Genomic DNA, 26,238 nt, shown 5'->3' on the forward strand with positions numbered 1-26,238 from the left:
TATTCACTGAATTTGTGTTTTTTAACTCCTACATTTATGAGACAGAGAGAGCGAGCGAGAGGTGGATTAATTTTGAGAGATTTGAGATTCACTCTACAGAAAATGCCTGTTTATACCTGTCTGGATTCACAGCCTCCTGCAGTAATTCTGAGGAGCTAGAGACACCCAGGCTTTAGGAAGCCCTGATCTAACCCAATCATCTATCTGAGATTTGAACCCCCTTTAAAACATGTCTGCTGGGCATCGGCTGGGGCTTTCCTAACACTTCCGGTGACCAGAAACTTACCTCCTCCCCAAGTCGTGCCCCTTCCATCTTTGGATCACTCAGAGAGTTTGTTAAATTGAGGAGAAACCTTTCAATTTACAATTTTCTTCCTTGGTCCCGAATCTTCCCCTCTCTCTTTTTTCTCCTAATCTTTCTCAAGCAATATAAACATGATTAGTCTCACTCTCACATTAAAAAAACAATCTTCAGATTATTTCAAGACAGTAATCCTGTCTCTTTCTTTCTCTATCATTGCCTTTTCTTTTTCAGAATAAACACTTTTAATATGGGGGGGGGAGAGTGTGCAACACAGGGGAGAAAGGTAGGTATATATACACGATTAAATTCCTTCTTGCCGTTATTCTGAGGTTTCATAATTTTAAAGCTTTCTGATACCTCTTAAGGTAAGTGGACATATGGAATGTCACAAACCCAAGCTTGTGGACGGATTGGTATAACCGATTTGAAATGCTCAGAAATCATCTGTTGTTGACCTCGCCTGATTACATTTTGTCAGAATAAAAGGGAGTTTTCAAACATTCTTTTTTACCAGATGGTAGTGAGTGGCCTGACCCAGAAGTTACAGATGAGCTGCAGTAATGAGTTTTCCCTTCCTTTTGCTGGCTGCACATTCACTGGTGACATTTTACAACTAGGACTTCTGGCTCAATCAATATTTGCAGGCATGAAACCTGCCAAAGTTAACATCAGGGCTCCCTTGCAAATTTGCTTAAGGCACCAGAACTGTAAAAGCTCACAATCTCTAATTCTGCAACTACCATCAGCCAAAATTCATAATCAGGGATCAAAGCCATCAGGGACAGAAAATTCTACCTACCTCAAAGGGTCGCTGTGATGACTCAAACAGCTTATGAAAAGGTTGTATGTAAACTATAAAGTGGTATACCAACAAGGAGTTATCATATTTTTAAGAAATGTCTGAGAAATATTCCAATTATTCATATATAATTACATATTATGGCTTTAAAAGACTTGAAGCTTTAAAAAAATGTAATGAGGGCGCCTGGGTGGCGCAGTCGGTTAAGCGTCCGACTTCAGCCAGGTCACGATCTCGCGGTCTGTGAGTTCGAGCCCCGCGTCGGGCTCTGGGCTGATGGCTCAGAGCCTGGAGCCTGTTTCCGATTCTGTCTCCCTCCCTCTCTGCCCCTCCCCCATTCATGCTCGGTCTCTCTCTGTCCAAAAAATAAATAAACGTTGAAAAAAAAAATTAAAAAAAAAAAATGTAATGAGTCATGGCAATTTACTACCTTTTTTTCTGGAGAAAAAACAAGTACCAAACACTAAAAATCTCAAAGCAAAGTTATTGCAAATATAAAATAGAACTGTCATTTACTTAATACACACACACACACACACACACACACACACACACACAAATTACAGGTACTGAGAACACAATAATTATGGAGAACATGGGTTTTAACAATGCCCACAAGGAGTGGGGAAAAAACCAATGTATCAAAAATTAAAATCACCAACACTCTCACTTAAAATCTGTAATCTGATTGGCTGACAAGTAATATGGTTGTGATTTATGATTTAAATCACTAGTCATTTAAGACTCTACTTAATCAATTCTTCCTACCAAAAAAAGTCTTACTTCTTGTTAAAGCCTGAATGTATATATATATCCATCTCACCTCCAAAGGGTGTGTAGATTTCTTTTTTAAAAGTACAAACCATACTTTAGCATCCATGATTTACTTTGACATCTTCTCTGATTAATTCTGCAGCTGCATCAGAAAGCTGAATGTTGATTCAGTTTCTTTATTTATCAAGGCTAACAAAGGCAGATACTTGTAAAACCACTGGAAGGTAAACCACCTCCATTTTAGCAGACTTATTATGAATGTTTTCTCAGTTACACCAGAACCATCATCATTCATTCATTCACTCAGGAAGTGTTTACTAAGCCAACAGAACCTGAACATCACTCTATTAGGTGCTAGAGGGAATATCAGACATTACTCCAACAACAATAACAACATAACTGCACTGATCTAAAAGAAGTAGCATAGTACAATGCAAAGAGCAGCAAACCAATAAGCAGAAAAATCTAGGTTCTTGTGAATCACTCAAGAGTCATATGACCTTAGATAAAAATGCTCGCCCTTACTCTGCTACCTCACAGGACTGTCTTTAGTAAGGGAGAGTAAGATTAAATAAGACAAAGATGCAGCACTTTGAAAAGAAAACAGAACCTAAGATTCAATTTCTCTTAATGATTGCTAATGCAAAGTCCTACATCTACAACAGACTTTTATAATTACTTAACATCAGCTTCTGACAAAGAATAGCGTTGCAATTATGATCACAAAAGAAAAAATACTGAGGAGCCCACAGGCATATAAAAAGGGACCCAATGTCACTAGAAATCAGAAAAATCGTAAAATAGCATCAGATTGGCCACAAATGAAAAAATTAAAATATAGCAATGTGTTGGTGAAGAGGTGAAGAACCAGGATCTGTTAAAACTTACTGACAGGAGTGTAAAAATGAGTATAGAACTACCTGGTGATACCTAATAACACCGAAAATACATATGTTCTGACTACCCCAGCAATTCTACTCCTAGGTATGTATACATTACAGGAATTTTCAGACATATGCACAAGGAGATAAACAATGTTCACTGGAACATATTTGTAATAAGAAAAAGGAAAAGAAAATTTCAGCAATTACTGGTTGTACACATAAGTAGTAATAATTTTAAAAATGTGTGGGAATAGTAATCAACAAATTGAGGATAGTGACTGCTTCTAAAACGGGTAATAAAGAAATTGGATTAGGGAGAGGCCACAATGAAATGGAATTACATAGAGAAGGGTAAACATACAGGAGACTTCAATTGTATTTATAAAATTTTATTTCTTAAAAAAAAAGATCTTAAGTAAATTTGGCAAAATGGTATGGTTATGCACATGCTTAGAGGGAAAAAACGGGGACCCCCAGAAGCTAGCCGGGAATCATTCAGAACACGTCACACCCAACTGGTTACAGTTCTCAGAGTTTACTAAGGTTAAGGGTTTACAACACATACTGGGTATTTTTATCTCAAAACAAGATCCTTCGCAAAGTTACTCAAGCGGGCAGATAGAGAAATGTGGGCAATTGGCAGTATAGACAGGTAGAACCATAACTGTTTAAACCAAAAGAGTATAAGCACCATGGAGTCCTTTGCTTAAATTCAAAATGGCAAATATGTAAAGTCCCTGCCAGGGGAAATGTGACTTAAAAGCAATTCATTCAGAAAAGAGCTGATGACTTCAGTAAATCTCAGGATTCAGTGAATCAACAAGATGACCAACTTTAAATTTTTTTAAGTTAATGCATATTAAGGTCACCTAATTAGAAGCATAACATCCCATGTGGCTACAGTCCCACAGCACTGAATTAGCCACCGCACTTTAAAAAGAGGCATTAAATCTAGACAATGCCTGAGCAGGATAGTACATGCTCTGGAAACCCTGCTATAGGAAAAACTAATATGGGAATCAGAGAAGATTCAGGAAGGGACCCCGGAGTCACCTCAGGCTATTCAAACCATGCCCTAGAAAGGGGTAAATACATACAGCTACATCATGAATGGCAGATCATGTTCCTTTCCTCCTTCATTCTAACTAGAGAAATCCTACTCAGCCTTAAGCTCCAGCTCAAAGGTCACCTTCTCTAAGAGTCTTCCAAAAACTCCAGTAAGACCTCTGGGCTTCCTCAGCAGTGTATCAAATCATACCTCTATCAGCACACAACCGTGCATTAATAAATCTCCATCTCCTCTACAATGCATATGCTTGGTCCTCAAGAGCAGGAATGCTGGGATCTGACCCTTGCCTCTCAGTGCAAACACCTCTCAGCACCCAACGGTGCCCAACACCAGAGCAGGCACTTAACCCACATTACTAAATCAGCAGGAGATGAGGGGGAAAGGACGGCTAAACCAATAAACTACCCACGATACCCACGAATCATAACTTACTATTAGCAAATGTATAGAACGTATACATATTCTCAGAGTTCCTTGGATCGTTACGGTGACTGCAGCCAGCCAGAATTCATACACACCTACATATTTGATCATTTTATGCCATTCTGGGTTATATTTTATGTATCCCTTAGTAAATTCTCTAACAGTGGCACCAGGTGATATAAAGGGTAATAGTAAAATTCAGATTCAAAGAATATCAGTACAACCTCCTAATTTACAGATGAATAAACTAAGACTCAAGGACGTGACAGGACTTGAGCCTGGAGCCAAGGACAGAGGAGGATCTGAAATCTCTCACTTTTGCAGGAGCTGTACACACAACCTCCAGACCCCTTTCCTTAGTCACAACCTCAGAAACTATCATCTTAAATGTATAATTTGTATCGTCTGTCCCTGCCGTCATCTTTCAACTGACATTAAAATCCCTTCTGCGACTTTTCTGCCCATGCCTTTCACCAGGAAAGCTCTCTTCTGTAGCTGCTCCTTGCCCATTTGTAAAAGCTTAGTGCCATCTGCCTACATGGAGATTTCAGGAAGAACTTCCTCCCCCAGACCATTTGGATAACCCGCCCAGTCCTAAATAACAAATTAATATGGCAATGCTGTTTTAAATTATTTATAGTTTTAAACCAAAGCTCAGATACAATAAATTCACTTTATTATTTGGGGTGGCACAAAGGTTAGCTACTTTGTAAGTGCTTGTCGCAGAGGTTGGGGAGAGGCGGAGTATTCATTCAGCAGCCAGCAGACCCACAGAGTGGTTTTGCAAGTAATATGGCACACCTGTTATGTGTAATTATGCTGACAGAGACGATTCCAGCCAGTGGAATATTGCCTCTAGCAATGGACAATTTCATTAAGACTAAAGTGGGGCAAGGAAATCTTTAATTACTTTTGCTCTAAGCTGCCTCTGAGGTCATTGCCAAGACTCCAAACTTCATTCCTCTTCCAAACAGAAAGAGTGGCTCGGGAGAAAGGATGTATACCACAGGAAGACAGATAGGAAGGAAAAGAGGAAAGTGAAGATGTTTTGAGAAAATGGGACGGGGAAGGGAGATGAATAACCCGGGACTGAATTAGTGAGAACCAGATCATAAGTGAGAAATGAATAATTTTACTCATTTACGTAACCTAGGTCTTTCACAGTTGCTCATTAATTCCTTAACGGTTCTGACATGGTTTTGATCCTAGAAGCCTAGGACATTAACTATCATCACTTTTCTTTAAAGGTTAAAACTTATCCACATAAGTCTGTTACAGAACAGCTGACACATTTACTTCAAGGAAGACACAACTCACATGAAACTCTACCCTGAGTATCCTGTTAAAGAGAATATCTTTCAACATTATGGGTAATACTTTAAAGTCTGAAAACATAGCATCATTATAGAATATACTTTCTTTCTAGGGCCGATTTACCCCTTTCAGCTTGAATGAAGTATCTGGTGTTATGGCCTCAATACATGCCTGTTGATGAGCCCATCAAAAACAATGAAAAGAGATGGTTTCATGTCTACTCTTGTCTAAGATGCACTTTATTTTCCTCAACTCAAAGGTTTTACTATTTCTACAGGCTTTAGAAACCACTAAAGTTTGCAAAACACCTCTGTTCCCCATAAAGACAAGTACGATGAATGAGTTATTCTCAGAGTCAGAAATAGTTTCTCCACCCAGAAAACAGAACACTGACCACGTGGCCACATGGAATATGATCGAAAGGAATTCTGTGGGAGCCTGGGTAAATGCCTCTTGCCCCCTACAAATTCCTCCTACAGGCTCTATCCCCAGCTCCACGACTCTCTCTCAGGGAGGCTATAAAATGGCTTTAAAGTGATCTTAAGCTAAAAACTGTTCACTTCAAGAACATTTTAGGACACTCAATTTCCTAGCAGTAGCATCTAGTAGACAGAGCAGATAAGGCGAAACGCTTATTTTGCTGGGCAGGAAGGGACTCTACCAAAGATTAAGGTAATTAATTAACTGTCTTATACAGAAACATAAATAAAAGAATAAAATAATGTGAACCATCCCTCCCCTTTTTAAAGTTTTCTTTGAAGCTTGGCAGGCTTATGGTATCAAAAATAAAAAACCCTAAGAATTGGCTGCCTTAGAAAAAGGTACCTTAAAACAGTGCAAAGGCCACTGTTTTTTGCATAGTGCAAAGACATTATTACATGTTACAGGAGCTTTACTCTCTGAGAAAGGAAAGGAAAGTGAATTTTCATAAGCAAGGTTCCTCTGTGGGTGAATCTCTAGTCAGTTCCGACCAGCTCAGAGAGAGCCATCAAGGCTAGCCATTAGCTGTCAATTTAGAACGACTCCAGAAAGCCAGTCCCCGAGCTCCACCGATACCTTCTCGACAACCTCTTAATCTTGTTTATAACACCTGTGTTAAAGCAGCCTGACATCAATCCAACTCGTCTCAGGCTGCAATTACTTAGAAACTTGAGAATCCTGGCAAACATACCAAAAAACACAGAGAAACACTGGCCGAAAAACCCTGCACAGGAGGGAATTCGGCCACCTCCTTTAAACAAAGCCGTGTCAGTAAGCCGGGACGGGCCTGAATAGGCAAAGTCAGATATAAATCTCACAAATCGCTTCTTAGGAGGCACTGGGGTCAGAGAATCTTAGGGTTTAAAGAAACCATAAAGAATTCCTCTACAGCCTCCTCACCAAGCGATTATCCATGCTGTGCAATAGTCACTATGAACTGAGTGTTTATTATGTACCGGGACCTTCAACATTTCATCATCTTTTTACTCCTCACGCAGCCCTGCTAGGTAGGGAATACCCAGTCCCTGGTTTTTCAAGTGAGGAAGCCAAGGCTCAGGTGGCTTGCTTAGTGAACTGCCTAAGGTCAAACCGCTAGAAAACAGCAGTGACGGGATTTAAACAGTCTAAACCTGAAGCTCTTTCCAGTACATCATACGTCCACCCTGTGATTGGGAAATCGTCCTGCCTTCACTGGTTTCTGTGCTTGCTACAGATGTGTTTCCCGAGGCTACTTAAACTTAAGTGAACTGTTAGCAGCTCTACTACTTTTTGTTCTAGAAACCTATGTGTGTCCCAGGCCTGTACAAAACAAAAAGCACAGAAGAACCTGATGCGAAACTAGAATCGTTAAAAGGGGAGCATAAGGAGCACCGGGGTGGTTCAGTCAGTTAAGCGTCCGACTTTGGTTCAGGTCATGATCTCGCAGTCCCTGAGTTCAAGCCCCGTGTCCGGCTCTGTGCTGACAGCTCAGAGCCTGGAGCCTGCCTTAGATTCTGTGTCTCCCTCTCTCTCTGCCCCTCCCTGGCTCACACTGTCTCTCTCTCTCCCTCAAAAATAAATAATAAAGCATTAAATAATTTTTTTAAAAAAAGGGGGGAGAATAGTACAGTAAGAAGAAAATGGACTTTACTAGTAGACATCAAAGTCTGTTATTACACTGTGACCCTGAGCATATCACAGTCTCATCCCTAGAAAAAGCCCTCATACTGAGGACGTGCCTAACCCAGAAAAAGTAGTTAATAAATAAGAAAGAAAAAAAATGAAAATGGGTATACCAGGTACAATCAACATGAAATAAAAACTCATCTTGTTGTATTATCTCTTTTTGCCTAGAAGGTTGGGTAAAGAGAAAACAGCAATTATGGCCCACAGTAGACCAGCAGCAAATCTTTGGCAAATAAAGAGATCAATCCATTTCTTGCTTTGGAGTCAGAGGCAACGCCAGTCTTAAAAAAAAAAAAAAAAGCCAGTCAACTCTCAGGCTACACTGTAAGAGTCGGGCTTTTTTTTAAGTTCATTTATTTATTTGTTTTGAGAGGGTAGGGAAGTGGCAGAGAGAGGAGAGGGACAAAATCCCAAGCAAGCTGTGTTGTCAGTGCAGAGCTTGATGTGGGGCTCAAACCCACAAACTGTAAAGTCATGACCTAAGCCGATATCAATAGGCAGACACTTAACTGACTGAACCACCCAGGCGCCCCAAGAATCGGGCTTTTATGAAGATCATCTATTGTTTTTAAGGCAATGATAGGGCCACTGTCATCCACAGACAAAGCTTAATCCACTCTCCACCGAGAAAGAAGAGATAAGAAAGAGGAGGCAACTGTGGAGGTGCTAAGTCTCAACATAAAAAGACACCTAGAAGAGAACCAAATTCAGCCACCAATCATTGATTCACTGCTTCATTCACTCATTCATCTCTCATTCTCTCCTTTATTCAAAGTCGAGAGACGTTTATTGAGCATTTACTACACAGCATGCCCTGATCTGGTCACTGTCCTTGAGGAGCTCAAAGTCCAATGGGAAGAAAGACATATAACCAAGTAATGTCAATACACAATTGCTGGGAAAGGCAGTCTCCTGCACGCAGTATTTCCAGCCCCACTCAGCTGTGTAAGAATGCCCTCAGGCCTGGAACACTTCCTTACCTAGAGATAAGGAGCCCATACAGCTCGTGCCAGGCTTATCACCTTGTGTGGCAATATCATTCTCTGTTTCATGCTCGACGAGTGTTCCCACGCTCTGCTTAAGCATGTACGTCAGTGCCCCTCAGGCACACCACTAGCTTTCGGGTCGGGGTCCTTCTGTTGCAGGAGAGGGCTGCATGTAGGCCAACTGCCCTGCACCAGCTTCAGAGGAAGGGGGAGGGCCCCACTAGCCACAAGGGACAGACATACATTCCAGGGGCTGATCTTGCTTTGTCTCTTCTCTGTGTGAGTAAAGCATCAGTCCATCCGGTAGTTAACTGGGTGCTGCCTTCACTGGCAACTCCAAAACCAATATGCAATGGGCAGAAGTGTCTGGAGTCTTCCCCTGGATTGGTAACCCATACAGTGTTCCACTCTCCTGGGTTTGATAACCAGTGTATGGTGTTCTGTTGGGTGTAGCCTCAAGGCAGGTACGAGATTGGGGGATGGATGGTAGCATTCTGCTACATTCTATTTTCTCGGGATTTCTTGGTTTTCAGCTACCTTCATCCCCCAGAGCCCTCTGTTAGGAAAAAGATTCTGCCATCTACTTCCTCGTGTCTTTGGGCAAGTTACTAAACTTCTGTGAACTTCCTTTCTTCATCAACAAAATGGGAATAAGAATACTGATTTCCCAGGGTTGCTTTTAGGATGAAATGGAATGGCACATATAAATCAAATAGCACAATGCCGAGCTCTTAGTGGGCCGGCAGTTCCTTGCCCTTTGGTCTTTTTCTTTTGGTGTGGTGGCATAGGGAGGAGAAAACAAATATTCTTATATTTCACTAGAAGTGTGACAATTTCTAAAAGCTCCTTTATGAGTCGCTTTTCATTTACTTCAAATCAGGACCATACCATTCCTGTAAGTAACCCTTTTCCCCCATAAACACAATCTTTCAAGTGACGGCAAATCGGCCATTAACGCAGAGGCAACACTTCAAGCCCAGCTGCGCCCTCCTCCCGATAGTATCCTGTTAGGCTCGGGGTCACGCTCCTGAGAAAAGCTCTACTCACCGGACTCAGCAGTCGAAAAGTTCACATGGTCAGAAGTGCCTCTGCCTCACACAAGGTGAACCATGGTCAACACTGCTTTTCTAATTGAAGTAAGACTTCCTCAACCTCTTGCTGACGATCACAAACTAGCACGTGGGGCCCGGTATCAGACAACCAGACTCCATCTTGCTCTAATGATGATTTTAAGCACACACAGGAGGTAGGGGAAAATTAGTAATTTAAACAAAATGTTTAATCTTCTAATTATGGGATAGGCTCCAAGAAGACGGAAAGTGATTTGCAATCTTCATTATGGAACCCGCACGCAACCACTGGCACAAGGCATGTCAGCCAGAAGGCAGATACCATTTCTTCTCCCACTGAGCCTTCTGTGTCCTTGTAGGTTCTGTGCGGATAAAAGAAGAAATCTTTGGCCAAAAGGGGGGGGGGGGAGGAGGAGAGGGAGAGAGAGAGAGAGAGATCACAATTTGTCTCCCCAAGTTCATTATGCTAAATGAGGTATCAGGGTCCCCAGTAAGAAGCCAAGGAGATAATATTCAGCGACTTCACATTGGCAGATTGAGCAGCCTGAGGGCCTTTGAAACTCAAAAGTCTTATAAAAACTGCCCAGCTCAGGTGGTGCTTAAGCAATTCTTTTTATTTGCTGAAAAGTCCTGTCATCGGTGGTAAGAGATGCAGTGCGAATTAGGGTGGTGCCCACCAATGGCACCTTTGGTCAGAAGGAAATCTGTTCCTCTGCAGATATGCTTGTACCATTGCTAATTTGTGTTATCTCTGCCCATTCAGATCTCTGTGCTAACTCAGGAGAAAAAGTCCCTGCCAACCAAGTCTGACAAGTCTGAAGGCAGAACTCCCACTGGAGAATCAGCAGAGAAAGCAAAGGCAATTATTCCCTTTCATTAGAAAGAGTTCTTTTTAAGTTTGGTTGGTTTGGGGGGGCTTGTTTTTGTTTTTGTTTTTTAATTCTGAAAACAAAAAGCAGCCATTCATAGCCACTGCCCACTGCAGTCACTTACACAACTGGCAGACACTGAAATTTCCCCTTAGGCCAACCAGAAAGAGCTGTGCCCCTTTAATTACCCGCTGTAATGTAAAACCAGACGTGGAGAGGACAGCCACAGTAGATCTGGGCAAAACAGCACTGATATTTCACCATCAGTCCAGACCATCTGCAACTGTTTTGCAGAAGCACATAAAGTTTATGGATTCCAAAGCTTCCTACAAGTTATCGGGTGCTGAAGGTCAGCTGCATTGTCCTCAGGTCCACGGGGGCTCCTTTCTTCGTTCTCTCCAGGCCAGGGTGCTCAACAAAAGACACCCTGCCCACATTTTCTGTGCCAAGCCTGGCACGAGGAAAGCGTTGCGTCTTGATTAAGCCACAACACAGATTCAATGTCTAGAACTGGGAGATTCTGAAAAACACCTAGGTGGGAAAGCAATTATCCTAGGAAGAGCACAGCTTCAGCTATGGCCCTCTGCAGCACAAAGGTGAGTTCTGCCCACTTTGCACATCTAAGCTGGCCAGACTGCTCCCCTCCAATGTAGTTTACATTCGGGGGACACAGTGATCTTTTCAAACGTAAACCAAATTGTGCCACACCACAGCTTAAAACCCCTAATGGCTTCCCACTGTACTGACAATAAAGTCTACACATTTTAGAGTTCCCCCACCTCCCCACAGCTGACCTCTGTCTACCCTTATCTCCGTGTCTCTTTCTCGTTCACCATGCTCTAGCCACCTTCCTCAAGCATGACAAGCTTGTTCCCACCTTAGGGCTTTCGTACTGGTTTTCCCTGGGCCTACGTCGCTATTCCAACAGCTCCATGTAGCCAAATCGTTCTCATCAATCAGTTCTCAATTCAAATGTTATCTCCTCAGAGAGGCCTTCTAGAACCTCCTGATGCTCCCCCATCACTCTATCAGCCCATTTCCCCTCTTCATATCCATATCTGAAATTATCTTGGTTTTGTGTGTGTAGTATTTGTTTGCTTGTGTGAGTGTTCTTATTCATTTGCATTTGTTTTTCTCGTTTATTGTCGGCCTTGCCTCCCTGGATGTAAGTTCCATAAAGCCAAGGGACTGCAAATGTCTTGTGCATCTCTATTCCCAGTATCTAGCATAGCAACTTCCATTTAGTAGGCAGTTAATAAGTATCTGTTGAATAATTAAAGAAAGGTTCAAAGAAAAAAAAAAGAAAAGAAAGGTTCAATATGGATCACTAATCTAAATGAAATTTACTAAGCCTCAAAAATCTACACTGGCTCACAGCCTGACTGTCAGCATGTGTCACAATGCCCTAGAAACACTGGTTTGTTCTTCATCAACTCCTGCTGAGTGATCAGGAGACAATGGCAAAGACAAGACTAAGATGAACTTGCAGACTCTCAAAGTTGCAGAACTTGAAAATCTGCAAGCCTCTCAGGTAGAGTCTTCCCCAAGTTGTCCTTTCCGAGGAGGATCAGATGGGCTAGCAACGGTGATTACCAATGGGCTGAGGCCAAAGGCTGGGTCTTAAAGGTCCAGTAAAGGCAGGGTATAGCATATGAGGCAGCCCGAGTCCCAACCAGCCAGAGTCCTTCTGGATGAAGCAGCAGTTGGGAGCCAGAGAGCAGATGTACACACCCAGGAGGGGTGGGGAAGGGGAACAGAAGAAATGAGAGATAAAGCCAGAGAGATAAAGAGAGATAGCCTTCAAGATGGTAGGCAAAGAGATCTAGAAGAAATGCTGGATGAAAAATGAAGACAAGTGACACTGATATGATTAGTATTAGTTACAGACTTCAGTAACTAAGAGTCCTAAAATTTTACAGTTCATCCAAAGATGACCAAGAATACTAACGCTTCAGTCATCAAACCACCTCAACTTTTCAGGACACCATGAAAAGAAAGCAAAAAGGGCCTCAGAGGTTAGATTTTATCCTATTTTATCCTATCAAACAACACCACTAAGGAGTGAGAGCTGACACCAAAGAGAAGCAAGAAAAACTGTAAACAATAGGCACAAGAACTCAAAATCTCTCTGTAACACTCTGAAGTGTTTTAATACAGGAGTAAAAACTTCCCACACCTCAAAAGACCGTAAGAGAAATCTGGGCACAATTAACATGTGTTCATAATCATGACCCTAAGAAAACAGTCTGACCGATTGAGAATGGCAAGAATGTTTATGTTTTAGAAAGAACTCCACACAAAACGAAAATTCAAGTTTTAAATACAGAAAAAGCACCGTTCTGAACTCCATTTTACCAATCAAGTACGTGGGATCCTGAGGCAAGTCGCTTTCCCTCCCTATGCCATGCCTGCCCCACCTGGAAAAAGAGAAAGTTCTTATTCTAGCACTCCCGCTCCACTTAGAAGTTTCTGCTATCTGGAAAATCTATTTATGAAGAACACCACATTTTCCAAAGACACCAGACAAAAGAGGAGTTAGTGCAACTCAATATAACTCATACCACCTTTTAAATTTTTTTAAATGTTTATTTACTGAGAGAGAGAGAGAGAGAGAGAGAGAGAGAGAGAGAGAGAGAGAAGCTCAAGCAGGCTCCATGCTGTCACTGCAGAGCCCCATGAGGGGCTTCATCTCACAACCTGTGAAATCATGACCTGAGCCGAAATCAAGAGCCAGATGCTTAACCGACTGAGCCACCCAGGCTGAGGTTCCTTTTTTAAAACGGTGATGTGCAGGGCACCTGGTGGCTCAGTCGGATGAGTGTCCAATTCTTTTCTTTGGCCAAGGTCATGATCTCATGGGCCGTGAGATCAAGCCTCACTGGGCATGAAGCTCGTTTAAGATTCTCTCTCTTCCTCTCCCTCGCCCTTCTGCACTCATTCTCGCTCTCGCTCTCTCTCTCTCAAAAATAAGAAAATAAATAAAATAAAAAGAAACCTCAACGTGGGTTTCTTCCCATGACAATCCCCAATTCATCAATGGTGACGTTGTTTCTTATCCTCCTTTCTTGCTGAGTGTTAGCATTCTGTTGATTTTCTGGCATTTCTACCTTCCTCTGCCCAACAGCTACTCCTGGCCAGAGTTCCCATTCCATGTTTCAGCTTCTCTGTCAATAACTACATAGCCTTGAAATGCTCAGATTTCCCTTATCATTAATATGAGACGCTATTAGCTGTTCCCATGGAAGTATTAATGTTTGAAGAGACCAGTAAAAGATAACAGGACAAACTCTAGCTACAATTCTTTTACTTTTATCCAAAGCTGCAAAGAAAATAGCATTCCAACATGATAGATACACTAGAAGCCTGATGTACTGTTAATGTTTACGTTTATTAAAAATCCCAAAAATAATTTTAACTCCGATGCTTTTAACTGGAGAGAGGTGGGTCAAATAAAAAATGTAATCAATCCTCAAGTTTATGTGTTAACAAAACAAGCACATAAATAATGCCAAACAAACTGTTCAATAACCAAGCATATGTGCCTCTGGAATACAGTCAGACACATTCAGAGAGAAGCATCATAACACTCTCTGCTTGATTTCAAATCCTTCTCAGTTCAGTCAATGGCTTTGGACATTGCTGGGGAGCTGACAGGAAGGCTAAGGAGCCCAAGTAGATAACCTGCTCACAGGCAACTGATAATCTAAAACGAGTTAAGAGATGAAAATGCACTGTGGTAGTCTCACTAGATCTTTCACTGAACTCAGGATGAAGATAATCTAGTTTCTATTTACCAACCCACCATGGAGATGGGGTTTTAAAGTTTAGGCCAACATACTTTCAGATCAGTCACTCCTAGAACACTGCAGAAAAGAAAACGGCTTTGAATCATTCAGCCGAAATACTAAAACCAAATGGCTGACTCCGGAGAAAGTAAGAGAATCTCAGCTATACCTTCTCCTAACTCCAATTTCTCTATAGCTATATAAGACTCAGACCAAAACAACCACTTCCTTCAGGAACCTTGCGGGGGTGGAGAGAGAAAGAAAGAAAGAAAAAGAAAGGAGTAATTTGTAAATGAGATTTCTGGCACTAGAAAAGGGGAACAGTGAGATATCTCAGCAATATTAAAGAGACCTGGGGAAAAGAATTACTGTGTTGATGACATAATTCTTGATATCAATGACTGCTAACTGTGGCAGAGTAGGGTTGTGCTTTAATCTATTGAGAACAATTCTATACTGTGGCATGTGTGGGTGACAAACTGTTCTCATTTCCTTTTATAGCACTCTAAACCTTAATCTCCAAGGGACCAATGACCTTGGGAATACTGAGGCAGCTTTGCAGAATTCAAAAAAACATTTTTTTCTTTTGCTACAGCATGTGTGTTCTTTGTAATTATATCAATAATTAAAAATCAAAAGCTAACCTTTACTGGGCACTTATGTGTCAGGCACTATACTACTTAGCACTACCCACTCTTATTTAATCCTGTATTTTAAAAAGGATGTAAAATGGAGTTTTGTTCTGTTTTGTTTTTCTACTGGCGGGCAGAGATACACTATTATAAAATCTCCATTTTAAAGATGGAGACCTGAGGCTTGAAGAGGTTAATAACTGACCCAAGGTCACACAGCCGGCAAACAGCAGAGGTGGGATTCAAACATGAGCAGTCTGACCCCCAAGTGAGTGTTCATTCATTCACCACACTAACACCTAGTGAGCACACGCTTTGAATTATTTTCTCCAATAGAGCTGACAAGCTTCTCTGAGCCATCTACATTCTCCAATGTAGTCATTTTTACATTTGTAAACTTCTCCATTGGGGTAAGCTTTATAAATTGAATTTATCAATCCCCCAATTTATGTACTTATTTAAGTAAGCTCTCACCCAACACGGGGCTCAAACTCACAACCCTGAGATCAACAGTCGCATGCCCCGCTGACTGAGCTTGCCAGTGTCCTGCAATCCCCCAATTTAAACGACACCTAGTGAGAGACTGCAGAAAGTTATGGCTGTCTTCTTCAAGTCCACTGCCAAAATCAGGCATCTCAATAACACCCACCTCCAAGGAAACTGAAATAGGTAGGACTGAAGTCTATGACCAGAGAAAACAGTTCTGTTGGCCTATAAAGAAAATAAACCCACATTCACCATGCCGCTACAAGATCCACAGATCCACAAAAACAAAAAAGTAAGACCAACTGGAAACTACTTATTTGACAAAGTCCCAATGGTCTAAACAACAATGGTGGCAGCTGAAATAGAAAGGAAGGAATAGAGAGAAGACTGAAGAAGCAACACTTTCTCTGCAAAGCTTTCCCTACAGCAGAGATTCTCCTGCCCGTGCCATCCGATTTTGCTCATTCTCCTATAACGCCAACGACGCTGTGGACTGGATCATCTGTTTTCAAATCCGTGGGATGCCCCCCGCCCCTTAGACTGCAAGCTATGTGAGCAAGACCTATGTGTGGCTTAAACATTTTCAGAGCTCAATACCCTCCTGACTCCTGAGAAAGGAGCTAGACCTCTTTGTTCACAAGATCTTATGATTCATGGGGAAAAGAACCTCGTCTTTCATCTTTGAGAAGTATCTCCAAAGCTTCTTTAAAATCTGCTGAACAGAGACACCCCTGACTAAAATGCAAAATCAGGGGTAGGTGGTGGGGCAAGAGTAGAGATACAGAAAATCACGTGATACCAGAACATCTGGTCAGAATGTTCAAAAGACACATGAAACTAGACTAGGGCTAGTGAGCTAACAGTTGTCTACACCTAGGTGATGAAAGATTGAAGAATGGATGAGTTCATCTAGGATGAGGAAAAGGATTATAGAATCAAATTCCAATGAAAAATCAAGAGTAATGAGGCTCAAGAAAATCTTTGGCAGAGGGTATTGTCAACCTTCAAGAATGTAGGTTTTGGACATTCTAGAAAACAACTGACCAGTACTCTTCAAAAATGTCAAGATCATACAAGACAACAAAAATGACAATTAAATGCAATGCGGGATCCTGGATAGGATCCTGGAACAGGAAAAGGGCATTAGTGGAAAAAACTAATGACATCTGAATTAAGTCTGTAATTCAGTTACTGGCATATGAATGTCAATTTCCTGATTTTGATCATTGTACTATGCTTACAGAAGATGTTAACTTTAGGAGACGCTGGGTGAGGAGTAAATGGAAACTCAAACTCTCTTTACTATTTTTGTAATTTCCTGTAAATTCAACATTACTTCAAAATAAAACTTTTAGGGGCACCTGGGTGGCTCAGTTGGTAGAGCATCTGACTCTTGGTTTCGGCTCAGGTCATAATCTCACAGTTTTGTGAGTTTGAGCCCCACACTGGGCTCTGCACGGGCAGGGTGGAGCCCGCTTGAGATTCTCTCTCTTTCCCTTTCCCTCTCCCTCTGCCCCTCTCCTGCTTGCACGCTGTCTCTGTCTCCCTCAAAACAAGTAAATAAACTTTAAAAACAAATAAAAATAAAACTTTTAAAAATGTAGGTTTTGCGGCAAGAGTAGCAAGAGATGATATGCAAGAGGACAATTCAGAAGCTGAAGTAACACATTTGAGTCAAATATTCTTGAGGTCTAACACGAAAGCAAAGACATACGAGTCAGCAAGCAAACGAGATAAGAGGGAAACAACCAGAGCATATCTGAAGGTACGTCCTGGTTCACTCACCCAATCATTGAACAACCATTCTTTAAGCATCAGTTATAGGTGAGACAGCCTGCTAGGTGCTGGTCTAAGTTAACGGCCTAATGTGCAAGGAGGCACATAAGTAGGTGTTTTGTGAGTATGAAGAGAATGCACCAGGAAGAAAGAGGATGAGGAAGCTGCAAAGAGAGGAAACGAACTTAAGGAAAATACCACTCAGGAGATGAAACAGAAAACACTCTGAAATGGGAATATCAATGAAAATAGCTCTTTATCTGTTGTTTATAGTCCCGCTACGAACAAAAAGCAACCGTGAAAGCCCTAAACTGTCATGCAAGAAAAGCCTATTTCACGATACTGTAAAACAACATCACGATTAGGATAATATTCTCAGGACTGGAGGTAAAATGGGGCGCCACAGAATGAGCACAGGTGTTCAGGCTTCCAAAATGCTTCTTGCATCCACACCATCAACAAAAACGACAACAGGAAAACTCAATTACAAACTACAACACTACCTTGTGGAGAAAGAGGCAGATGATAAGAAACACAAATGATAAACACAGGGAAAAAAATGCCTATTACAGCAAACCTGAACTAACACTTTATATACTTACTAGATTAATGAGAAAAAATCAAATTGTGACAACTAGTGGTATCGAGATTGCGGTAGGACCGGAACACGCACGCTGTTAGCACCGTCAACTGACAAAGGATTAATTCCATAGGAGCACTATGGGTTTCTTAATGTATTTGCAGTCGAGGGACACCATCATCTGCCACTCCCCTCCACTGACTCAATGCTCGGAACATCTCACTCCCATGCTTCTGCTCTCACTAATCCTAGTCAAGAATGACTCTCCTCAGCCTCCTTCATTGCCCACAGAACTCCTATTCATTCATTGCGGCTGAGATTCCAACATCTCCCTTTTCTTCAGTGACCACGTCAAATTCATCCCATGAATACACCCCTTCTCCGGGCATTATCCGATCATTCCTTCCATGATGCTCCCATAATCCCTTATTCACACCGTTTGTTGTTGAAATATCTGTCTCATTCCTTAGGTTATGAATTCTTTAAAGTCCAGGACCATGTCTTAATAAGTTTTGTACATGCAATACTTAGCACAGGAGATGGCATATGGTAATTTCTAACGGTAGGTGGGAGGGGGAAAATGCCACACAAATAAAGAAGTTCACTGCAAGAGTATCTCCAAGAACGAAAACCTGGAAACCAAATAATTATAAAATAATTATAGATAATTCTTCTAATTACAGAGGAACAATTTAAGGGAAAATAGTCTATCGCTTTAGCAAAAGGTACGAAAACATTAAAAATAACACGAAGACTATGCAGAAACACAGAAAATATTTCTGGCAGTGTTAAAAAGATAGAATAGTAGAATACATGGGGCGCCTGGGTGGCTCAGTAGGTTAAGCGTCCGACTTCGGCTCAGGTCATGATCTGGCTCAGGTCATGATGTCGCGGTTCGTGAGTTCCAGCCCCGCATCGGGCTCTGTGCTGACACCTTGGAGCCTGGAGCCTGCTTCAGATTCTGTGTCTCCCTCTCTCTCTAGCCCTTCCCCTCTTGAGCTCTGTCATCTCTCTTTCTCTCTCTCTCAAAAATAAATAAACATTTAAAAAAAAAAGATAGAATACAAAAGAGTATATACACAATGATTATAGCTATCCAGCATATAAGAACTGTGGGAATACAAAAATATTCGTTAGATTAGGGTGCTTTTCCTTCTCTCAAACACTTTCTTTTTAATACTATTCCTGTCAGTTTACTGTCATTAAAATGTTTTCACTTCAAAGGGGAAAGGAGCAAGATTATAAATTCCTGTAAGCTCCTGCAATCCAAGGAGATGCTACGATATCACTGATAGCTAACAAGAGGAGTGGGCATCTGCAGTATTGCTAAAACCAAGGGTCCCTGACCCCAATCTGCCTCACAGAGCACACTTCTCATGTCACAAAGCAAGTCATTCCCACTGAGCCCAGCTGCACTAAATGTGAATTCTTTATTGCAAAACTTGGAAGGTAAGAACTTTTCCCAGACATCTGTGGAATTAGTATTAATGAGAATGCCCTGAAGTTCATATACACGCCTATGCAGCAGACACTTCTCAGCCAAGGAACTGCTGGGCACACTTCTTGATGAGATGTCTAAGCCTGAAGGCATCAAAAAAAGTACATTTCCATATTGGGAACATAACTGGCTTCCTCTTTAAGACTTTTTCCACCACCTCCTGTCCACACTGTAATTCTCCTGTCTTCTTAAATGAATAGTTAACATATGTCAAGGATATAAGGCATATACTGAGGTACTCACTGCCTAACTCTATTACTAGCAGAACCAATCACAGCAGAAAATTGGAATCTTCCCACCAAGCTGCCCCAAAAATGAAATTCAGGAAGCACCCCAAAAATATGAAAATACTTTTAATAAACATTTTTCTTGACATTACGTATTTTCCTTGCTTACCTTAATCTCTTAATTCCAGGAAAAGAAACAACCAGAATTCTTATGGCTCAAGTCCTTCATTTTACAGGTGGTTAAAAAAAAATGATATACAGAGAGGGGAAGTGACTTGTCCTGAGTCACCCAGATAAGTAATGATAAAGGGAGGATTAAAACTCAAATCTCTCAGATTTTCAGCCCCGATTCATTCTCCTACATCAAGCTTTTTTTATCCCTTGAAATCTCTAGAGCTCTTGGCCTAAATAATTAGTATCACAGAATTTAAAGTTAGAAGGGAGCTCAGAGAGACTTACTTAATCCCTTCATTAGGCATATGAGGAAACTGAGGCCCAGAAAGATTAAGTGATTTGCTCTCCATATCTTGGATGGCAGGGAATAAGTATAACTTAAGCTCAAAAAACTGCAAACTAACGGCTATGAGAAGGGAGGAGAATCTCAGCTGAGAAAAATTTTAAAAGGAATGTAGATCATTCTAGACCAGGGACCGGTTTCAAAATGTAATCCCTGGACCCTCTGCTTCAGCATCACCTGGGATCTTGTTAGAAATGCAAATTCTGGGGTGCCTGGGTGGTTCAGTCAGTTGGGTGTCTGACTTAGGCTCAGGTCACGATCTCATGATTTATGGGTTCAAGCCCCACGTCAGGCTCTGCGTTGACAGCTCAGAGTCTACAGCCTACTTCGGATTCTGCATCTTCCTCTTTCTCTCCGCTCATGTTCTCTCTCTCAAAAATAGATAAACATTAAAAAAAAATTAAAAAAAAAAAAAAGAAATGCAAATTCTAAGGTCCCACAGGAGGCACTGAATCAAACTCTAGGGGTGGGGATGTTCAAATCAAACAACATGTCCTGAGAAACAAACTTCAGTGGTCACATCGAGTCCACTTTGTAAATCGTAACTATCATCAATGGCATTTAAATTCTTCTATACTACATTCTTCTATACGTATACCATACTTCAATTTTTAAAGTTTTTAAAACTCTGAAGACAAAATGGAAAACTAGATTTGGGTATTCATTTGGTTCTAGTTCTGGCTTTGCTTCTTACCGACTGTCTTTGAGCAGGTAACTGAACCTCCCTCGAGTTTTCTTTTCTATAAAATAGGCATACCACCCCCCTCAAAAGGCCTGTCGAGAATTAAATGTAAGAACTCATCGGGAAGCACTTTAGTTCAGCATCAGGCACAGAGTAGGCAGCAGTCCAGCACAGTCGTTAAGAGCATCAGCTATGAGGTAGGTGCTTTTTTGCGCCTCAGTTCCCTCGTCTGTACAACCAAGGTTAAAAACAGTACCTTCTTCGTAGGGTTGTTATAAAGACTTTGAGAGATCACACAGGTAAGTAATGCATCTTGCATATCTATAAAATGTTACTGTTTTTGAAGAGCCTTTGCATCCGTTAATTCAAATGATCCTCACGCATTGCCACAAGAGGATGGGTGCATTTGATTGATTATGGACTAGATTCCAGACTGTACCATCTTTTAGGAACAGGAGGAGTGCAAATCAATCTTACAGAAAGGAAACGGCACGCATGAATAGTGCATGTGGGGAATGAACAGGGTTGAAAATAAGATCAGGATTCTGGTTTCAACTCTGCCACCCCCTTAGCCCACAACCTCAGGGAAGTGCTTTACCAGAATGGGGTTCGCTTTCTATACATAAACAAGTGGGGTGCATTAGGTCATTTATAACATGTCTCCAAATAAAATTCCAACTCCTTGTCATGGCCTATAGGAAGGCCTACATAGTCTGTCGTCTGCCTACATCTCTTATCCATCACCTGCCATTCTCCTGTTCACCCATGTTCCAGCTACATCGGTCCTCTTCCTGGTCTTCTAACAGGCTACACCAGCTTCTACCTTATAGTCCCCATACCTGCCCTTCCTTCTGCCTTGATCATTCTGCCCTTTTCCATGATTGGCTCCTTCTCAACCTTCAGTCCTTTTAACATCCATTCCTCAAGGTCCTTCCCAGACCATATTACCAAAGGTAACCGGTCCTGTCTCCTACTGCCAGGGGCTATTTTCTTTAGCAGCACTGTCTAATAAAAATATACTGAAAGCCACAAATGAGCCACATATATAACTTTAAATTTTCTAGTAGTCACATTTAAAAAGTTTTCAAAAGGTAACATTAATTTTAATAATATATTTTCTTTAAGCCTATATATCTAAAGTATTATATCTCAATATGGAATCAATATAAAAAGTAGTAATATATATTAATTTTTTCATACTAAATCTTGGAAATCCAATGTGTACTTTACATATACAGCAGATCTCAATTCCAACTTTACACATACAGATCTCAATTCCAACACATTTCAAGTGTTCAGTAGTCACAGGTGCCCAGTGACAGGTGACCACACCAAACAGCACGGTTCTACCACATACCCTGCTTACCCTCCAAAGCACCTATCACAATCTGAATGTTTATTGACCCATTATCTTGCTACTTCCCTACCAGACTACAGGCTCCACAAAAGCAAGAACCTTGTCTGTTTCCTTTAATGCCTTATGGTCAGAGGATTTGGTGCATTATACAGTAGGCATTCAATACATGTTTTTTGAGCAAATGAATGAACCTCTTGTAGCTTTAATATTCTGAGTCAATGGACTAGCCATTCTACAACTCTCAAACAGACAACCCTCCCATTTCCTTTCTTCTTTCTGGTTCAATAACTGTCTTAAAGAGATAAATCTCTTGGCTATTTATCTCCCATTGCTTATGAGCTCTTTTCTACAATGTCTACAGTCTTCAAGGTCCATTCTTTGTATATTGGCTGAGGGAGTGGCGTGAATATGATGGCTAACATTTACTGAACCTTCACACTTTGACAAGCATTGGCCTAAGCACTTTGCAACAAGCTTATGTGGTAGGTACCATCTTTGCCCCCATTTACAAATAAGGAAAACAAGGCATAGGGAGATTAAGTATTTTGTTCAAGGTCACAGCAGCCAGTTAGTAGCAAAACAGACTCCAAGAGACATGTGGCTCCAGACTCATGGCTCTTAATCACCTGTTCTCTACTACAGAGCTGTCCGATGGGAATAAAGGCCAGTTATATATGTAAATTTTAATTTTAAAAGGCTAGTAGCTACATTAAAAAAAATCAACAGAAACAGGTAAAATTTATCTTAAATATAATTTTATGTCACCGATTACGCATATAATTAATCAACATAATCAATAATCAAGGTAATTGATTTGATCGATAAGATCATAGAATCGGTTTAAAAATGTTATTTCTCATATGAATCTTCAAAATTCAGTGTGACTTTACACCTAGAGTACTTTTCAATTCATACTAGCTCCGTTTCAAGTGTTTAATAGCCATATGAACAACTACACGGGACCTCTTTAGAAAGTCAAAGAGGGGGAAACCTTTGAACCGGGAGCCAGGAGACCTCAGCTCTAATACCAGCTCTTACGTGTTGAGTGACTCTGGGTAAGTCCTTTCTGCCCTCTGGGCCACCGTCTCCCACTAAGTCGCCTGAGCAGGGAAAACAAGATCCCTAGAGTCCCAGCCCATGCTAGAACTCCAAACATCTCCCAACAACAGCAGTTAACACAGGTACAGCTTTTACACTTTAAAACCAGCTTTCACACCCAATAGTTAATATAGTCCTCAAACAACCCTACCAGGAAGTTATTACTGTCTCCCTTTTATATATACAAAAACTAACGCTCCAAGAGGGCAAAGCGACTTGTCCAAAACCCACAGGGCCAGTCAGTGGAGAAGCCGGGGCTCAAATGCAGGAAAGACCAGGGCCCTCCCACCACCACCACCAACTCAAAGACGGGGGACAAGAGAGAGTTGAAGGAAGATGGTTGTGAAGATGGTCCGGGGCCTTCAGAAGAGTTGAAGGGAGCCAGGCCCCGGAGCAGGGGAGGGTGAGAAGAGGCCCAGACTGGAGTTGAGAGGGAGGGGCCTGGGCTCTAAGAAGGAATGAACTGAAAGCGCCCAGGAAAGTCTCGGGGGAGTAAAGTGAAAAGAGTAGCCGGTGGCATGAGAAGTGAGGGGACTCGGGCCGGGGACAGAGGTGAGAGGAGGTGAGGAGGTGAGATAAAGGGGCTCTGGTTCCCCGACCACGCGACCGCTTCCCGGGTGAGGGGCCGGCCCGCCGGCCCTCCTCGTCCCACGTGGATACCTGGTAGCTCAGAAGTTCGCCCACGTCCATGGTTTCAGGCCCCGCCAACACCTGCTACTCGGGTTCCCTCCACTCACGCCCCAAACGCGGCCCCCTCCGCAGGGGCTCCAGCCACACTGCCGTAAAGCGCCGAGAGCGGGCCGCAGAGCCAATGAGCTGAAAGTTCTTGTGGCACGCAACCTGGCCACACTGCGGGAAAAGGCAACGCCACCGTAAAGCGCGCTGCATTTGCGACGGTACTGCTTCCGCCCGGAGCCTGGAGGGGGCGGGGAAAGGAGGCGGAGACTTGAAGGGGCGGGGCGGTGAGGGAAAAGACGGAAAGGAGCCAAGATTTATTGGGCGCCGCCTATGTGCAGGGCGGAGTGCTGAGTGTTTCACAGGTGCTCTCCTTCCAGTGACCTAGCCAATTTTATCCCCGTTTCACAGATAAGGAAACTGAGACATAGAACTGCACTATCCAGTTCTATACCCGCTAACCACATGTGGCTACCGAGAGCTTGAAATACACTAGTCTGAATTGAAATGTGCCATAAATGTAAATAAAATACACACTGGATTTCTAAGACATATTGGTTACATGTTGAAATTATATTTTGAATATATTGGGTCAAATAAAATATAAAATTAATTTACCCGTTTCTTTTCACGTCTTAACCATGGTTAGTAGAAAATGTAAATTACCTACGTGGCTCTTTTTTTGGCTCCCTTTGTATTTTTTAGGACAGTGCTGTCTCAAAGTGTATTGACCAATGCCTCCAACTATTACTGACAAAGAAACTGTTGGTGATCACATCTCCCTCTCCGGGCTTCTTCTTCATCTATGCAAGGTTTTCTGGGAACTGGATGATCTTGTTTCTACCTGAGCATGTAGAAAGGTTTTCTGTGGGAGGAAGATGGCCATGATTGGAAGAGAATCTTCAAAGAGTGCATCTGAGCTCCTGGGATTTAAATAAGGCTCTATCTTTAAAGGGTGTTAAACTTCCCTCTTAGTCTTCTTAGCCATTTAGCCCCTGATCTTCACATCCGTGGTATTTGTCTTAGTCCATTCAGGCTGCTGTGAGAAAAATAGCATACACTGGGTGGCTTACAAACAACAGAAATTTATTTCTTCACAGTTCTGGGGCTGGGAAATCCAAGATCAATAAACCAACAGATTCGTTGTCTGGTGAGGCTACAATGTGGTTCATAGACGGTGCTTTCTCATTATGTCCTCACATGGAGGAAAGGGGTGAGGAAGCTTTCTCCCGCCTCTTTTTATAAAAGCACTAATCTCGTGCATGAAGGCTCCACCCTTGTGATCTAATCACCTCCTGAAATCCTCACTTCCTAATACCGTCACCTCGAAGGTTAGGATTTCAATTTATGGATTTGGGTGGGATACAAACATTCAGACCACAGCAATATTCTTAACCATCCTCCCCATCCCATCTCCGCTTGTCTCCAATTATACAGAAGTCATTTTAATGTAACTTTTCAAAGCTCCAAATCGTCTCCTCTTCTGCCTGGCCACCAGCCCCATACCTCATCTAAATCTTCCTCATCCTTCAGGTCTCAAAGAGCACTTTCTTAGAGTAGCCTTCCTCAACTCACGTCCAGTCCAAGGAGGCAGTCCCTTCTCATTCCTCATTATTCTGTTTTCTAGCACCTCCTGTATGGCACATGTATCTCCATCTGTAATTTTCTACTTAATGGTTGATTGCTTATTTATTGGCAGCCTTATTTGCTGGACACAGGCTCCATGAGAGCAGGAATTGTGTCTGTCGTGTTCACCATTATACCCTTGTACAAAAAGCCTCATACAGTGCCTGACACAGGAGGAGGTTTCGTGGGCCATGGTAAGGAGACTGAGTTTTACGCTAAGAGCATTAGAATCAATTGAAAAGCTTTAAGCAGGAAAGTTTGGTGATTGGGTTTGTGTGTGTGTGTGTGTGTTTGTTTTTTAAGAATCACCTATGCAACCTGCTTTGAACTGAATTATTTAGATGTCTCTCCCCGCCTCCCTCCACTTAGCTGTATGGACTTGGCCTTATTCAAGGAGGGAAGGTGAGTAATGGTGGAATGTACCCTTTGGAACTGTGTACCCTTTGGAATTATGTCCCAGTATTTGGTGTGCTGGAGTCAGCTCATATAAACAGGACAACAAGAGCCTATAGTTAAATTGTCAGGAAATTTTCAAGTTGATTGACATCAGGTTGGTTGCTTGAGATTGGTCACAGTGGGAGTATTTACACCATGGAAATCAAGAAATGCTACAAACAAATGCTACAGAGTTACTGATGTTTCAGAGAGCTGGTTGTTACACA

At 41.9% G+C, this 26,238-nt stretch overlaps 1 protein-coding gene across 1 annotated transcript in view; it reads right to left on the reverse strand.

The window, feature by feature from the left end:
- CTNNBL1 (catenin beta like 1) overlaps window positions 1-24,086 on the reverse strand; it is a 161,345-nt gene extending 137,259 nt beyond the window's left edge. Inside the window, exon 1 of the mRNA XM_003983481.5 lies at window positions 23,936-24,086. Coding sequence (XP_003983530.1) covers window positions 23,936-23,965 — 30 coding nt within the window. The 5' untranslated portion in view covers window positions 23,966-24,086. The remainder of the gene's footprint in view (window positions 1-23,935) is intronic.
- Window positions 24,087-26,238: the final 2,152 nt, after the last annotated feature.

Source organism: Felis catus, chromosome A3, assembly GCF_018350175.1.
Source record: "Felis catus isolate Fca126 chromosome A3, F.catus_Fca126_mat1.0, whole genome shotgun sequence".
Lineage (NCBI taxonomy): Eukaryota > Metazoa > Chordata > Mammalia > Carnivora > Felidae > Felis > Felis catus.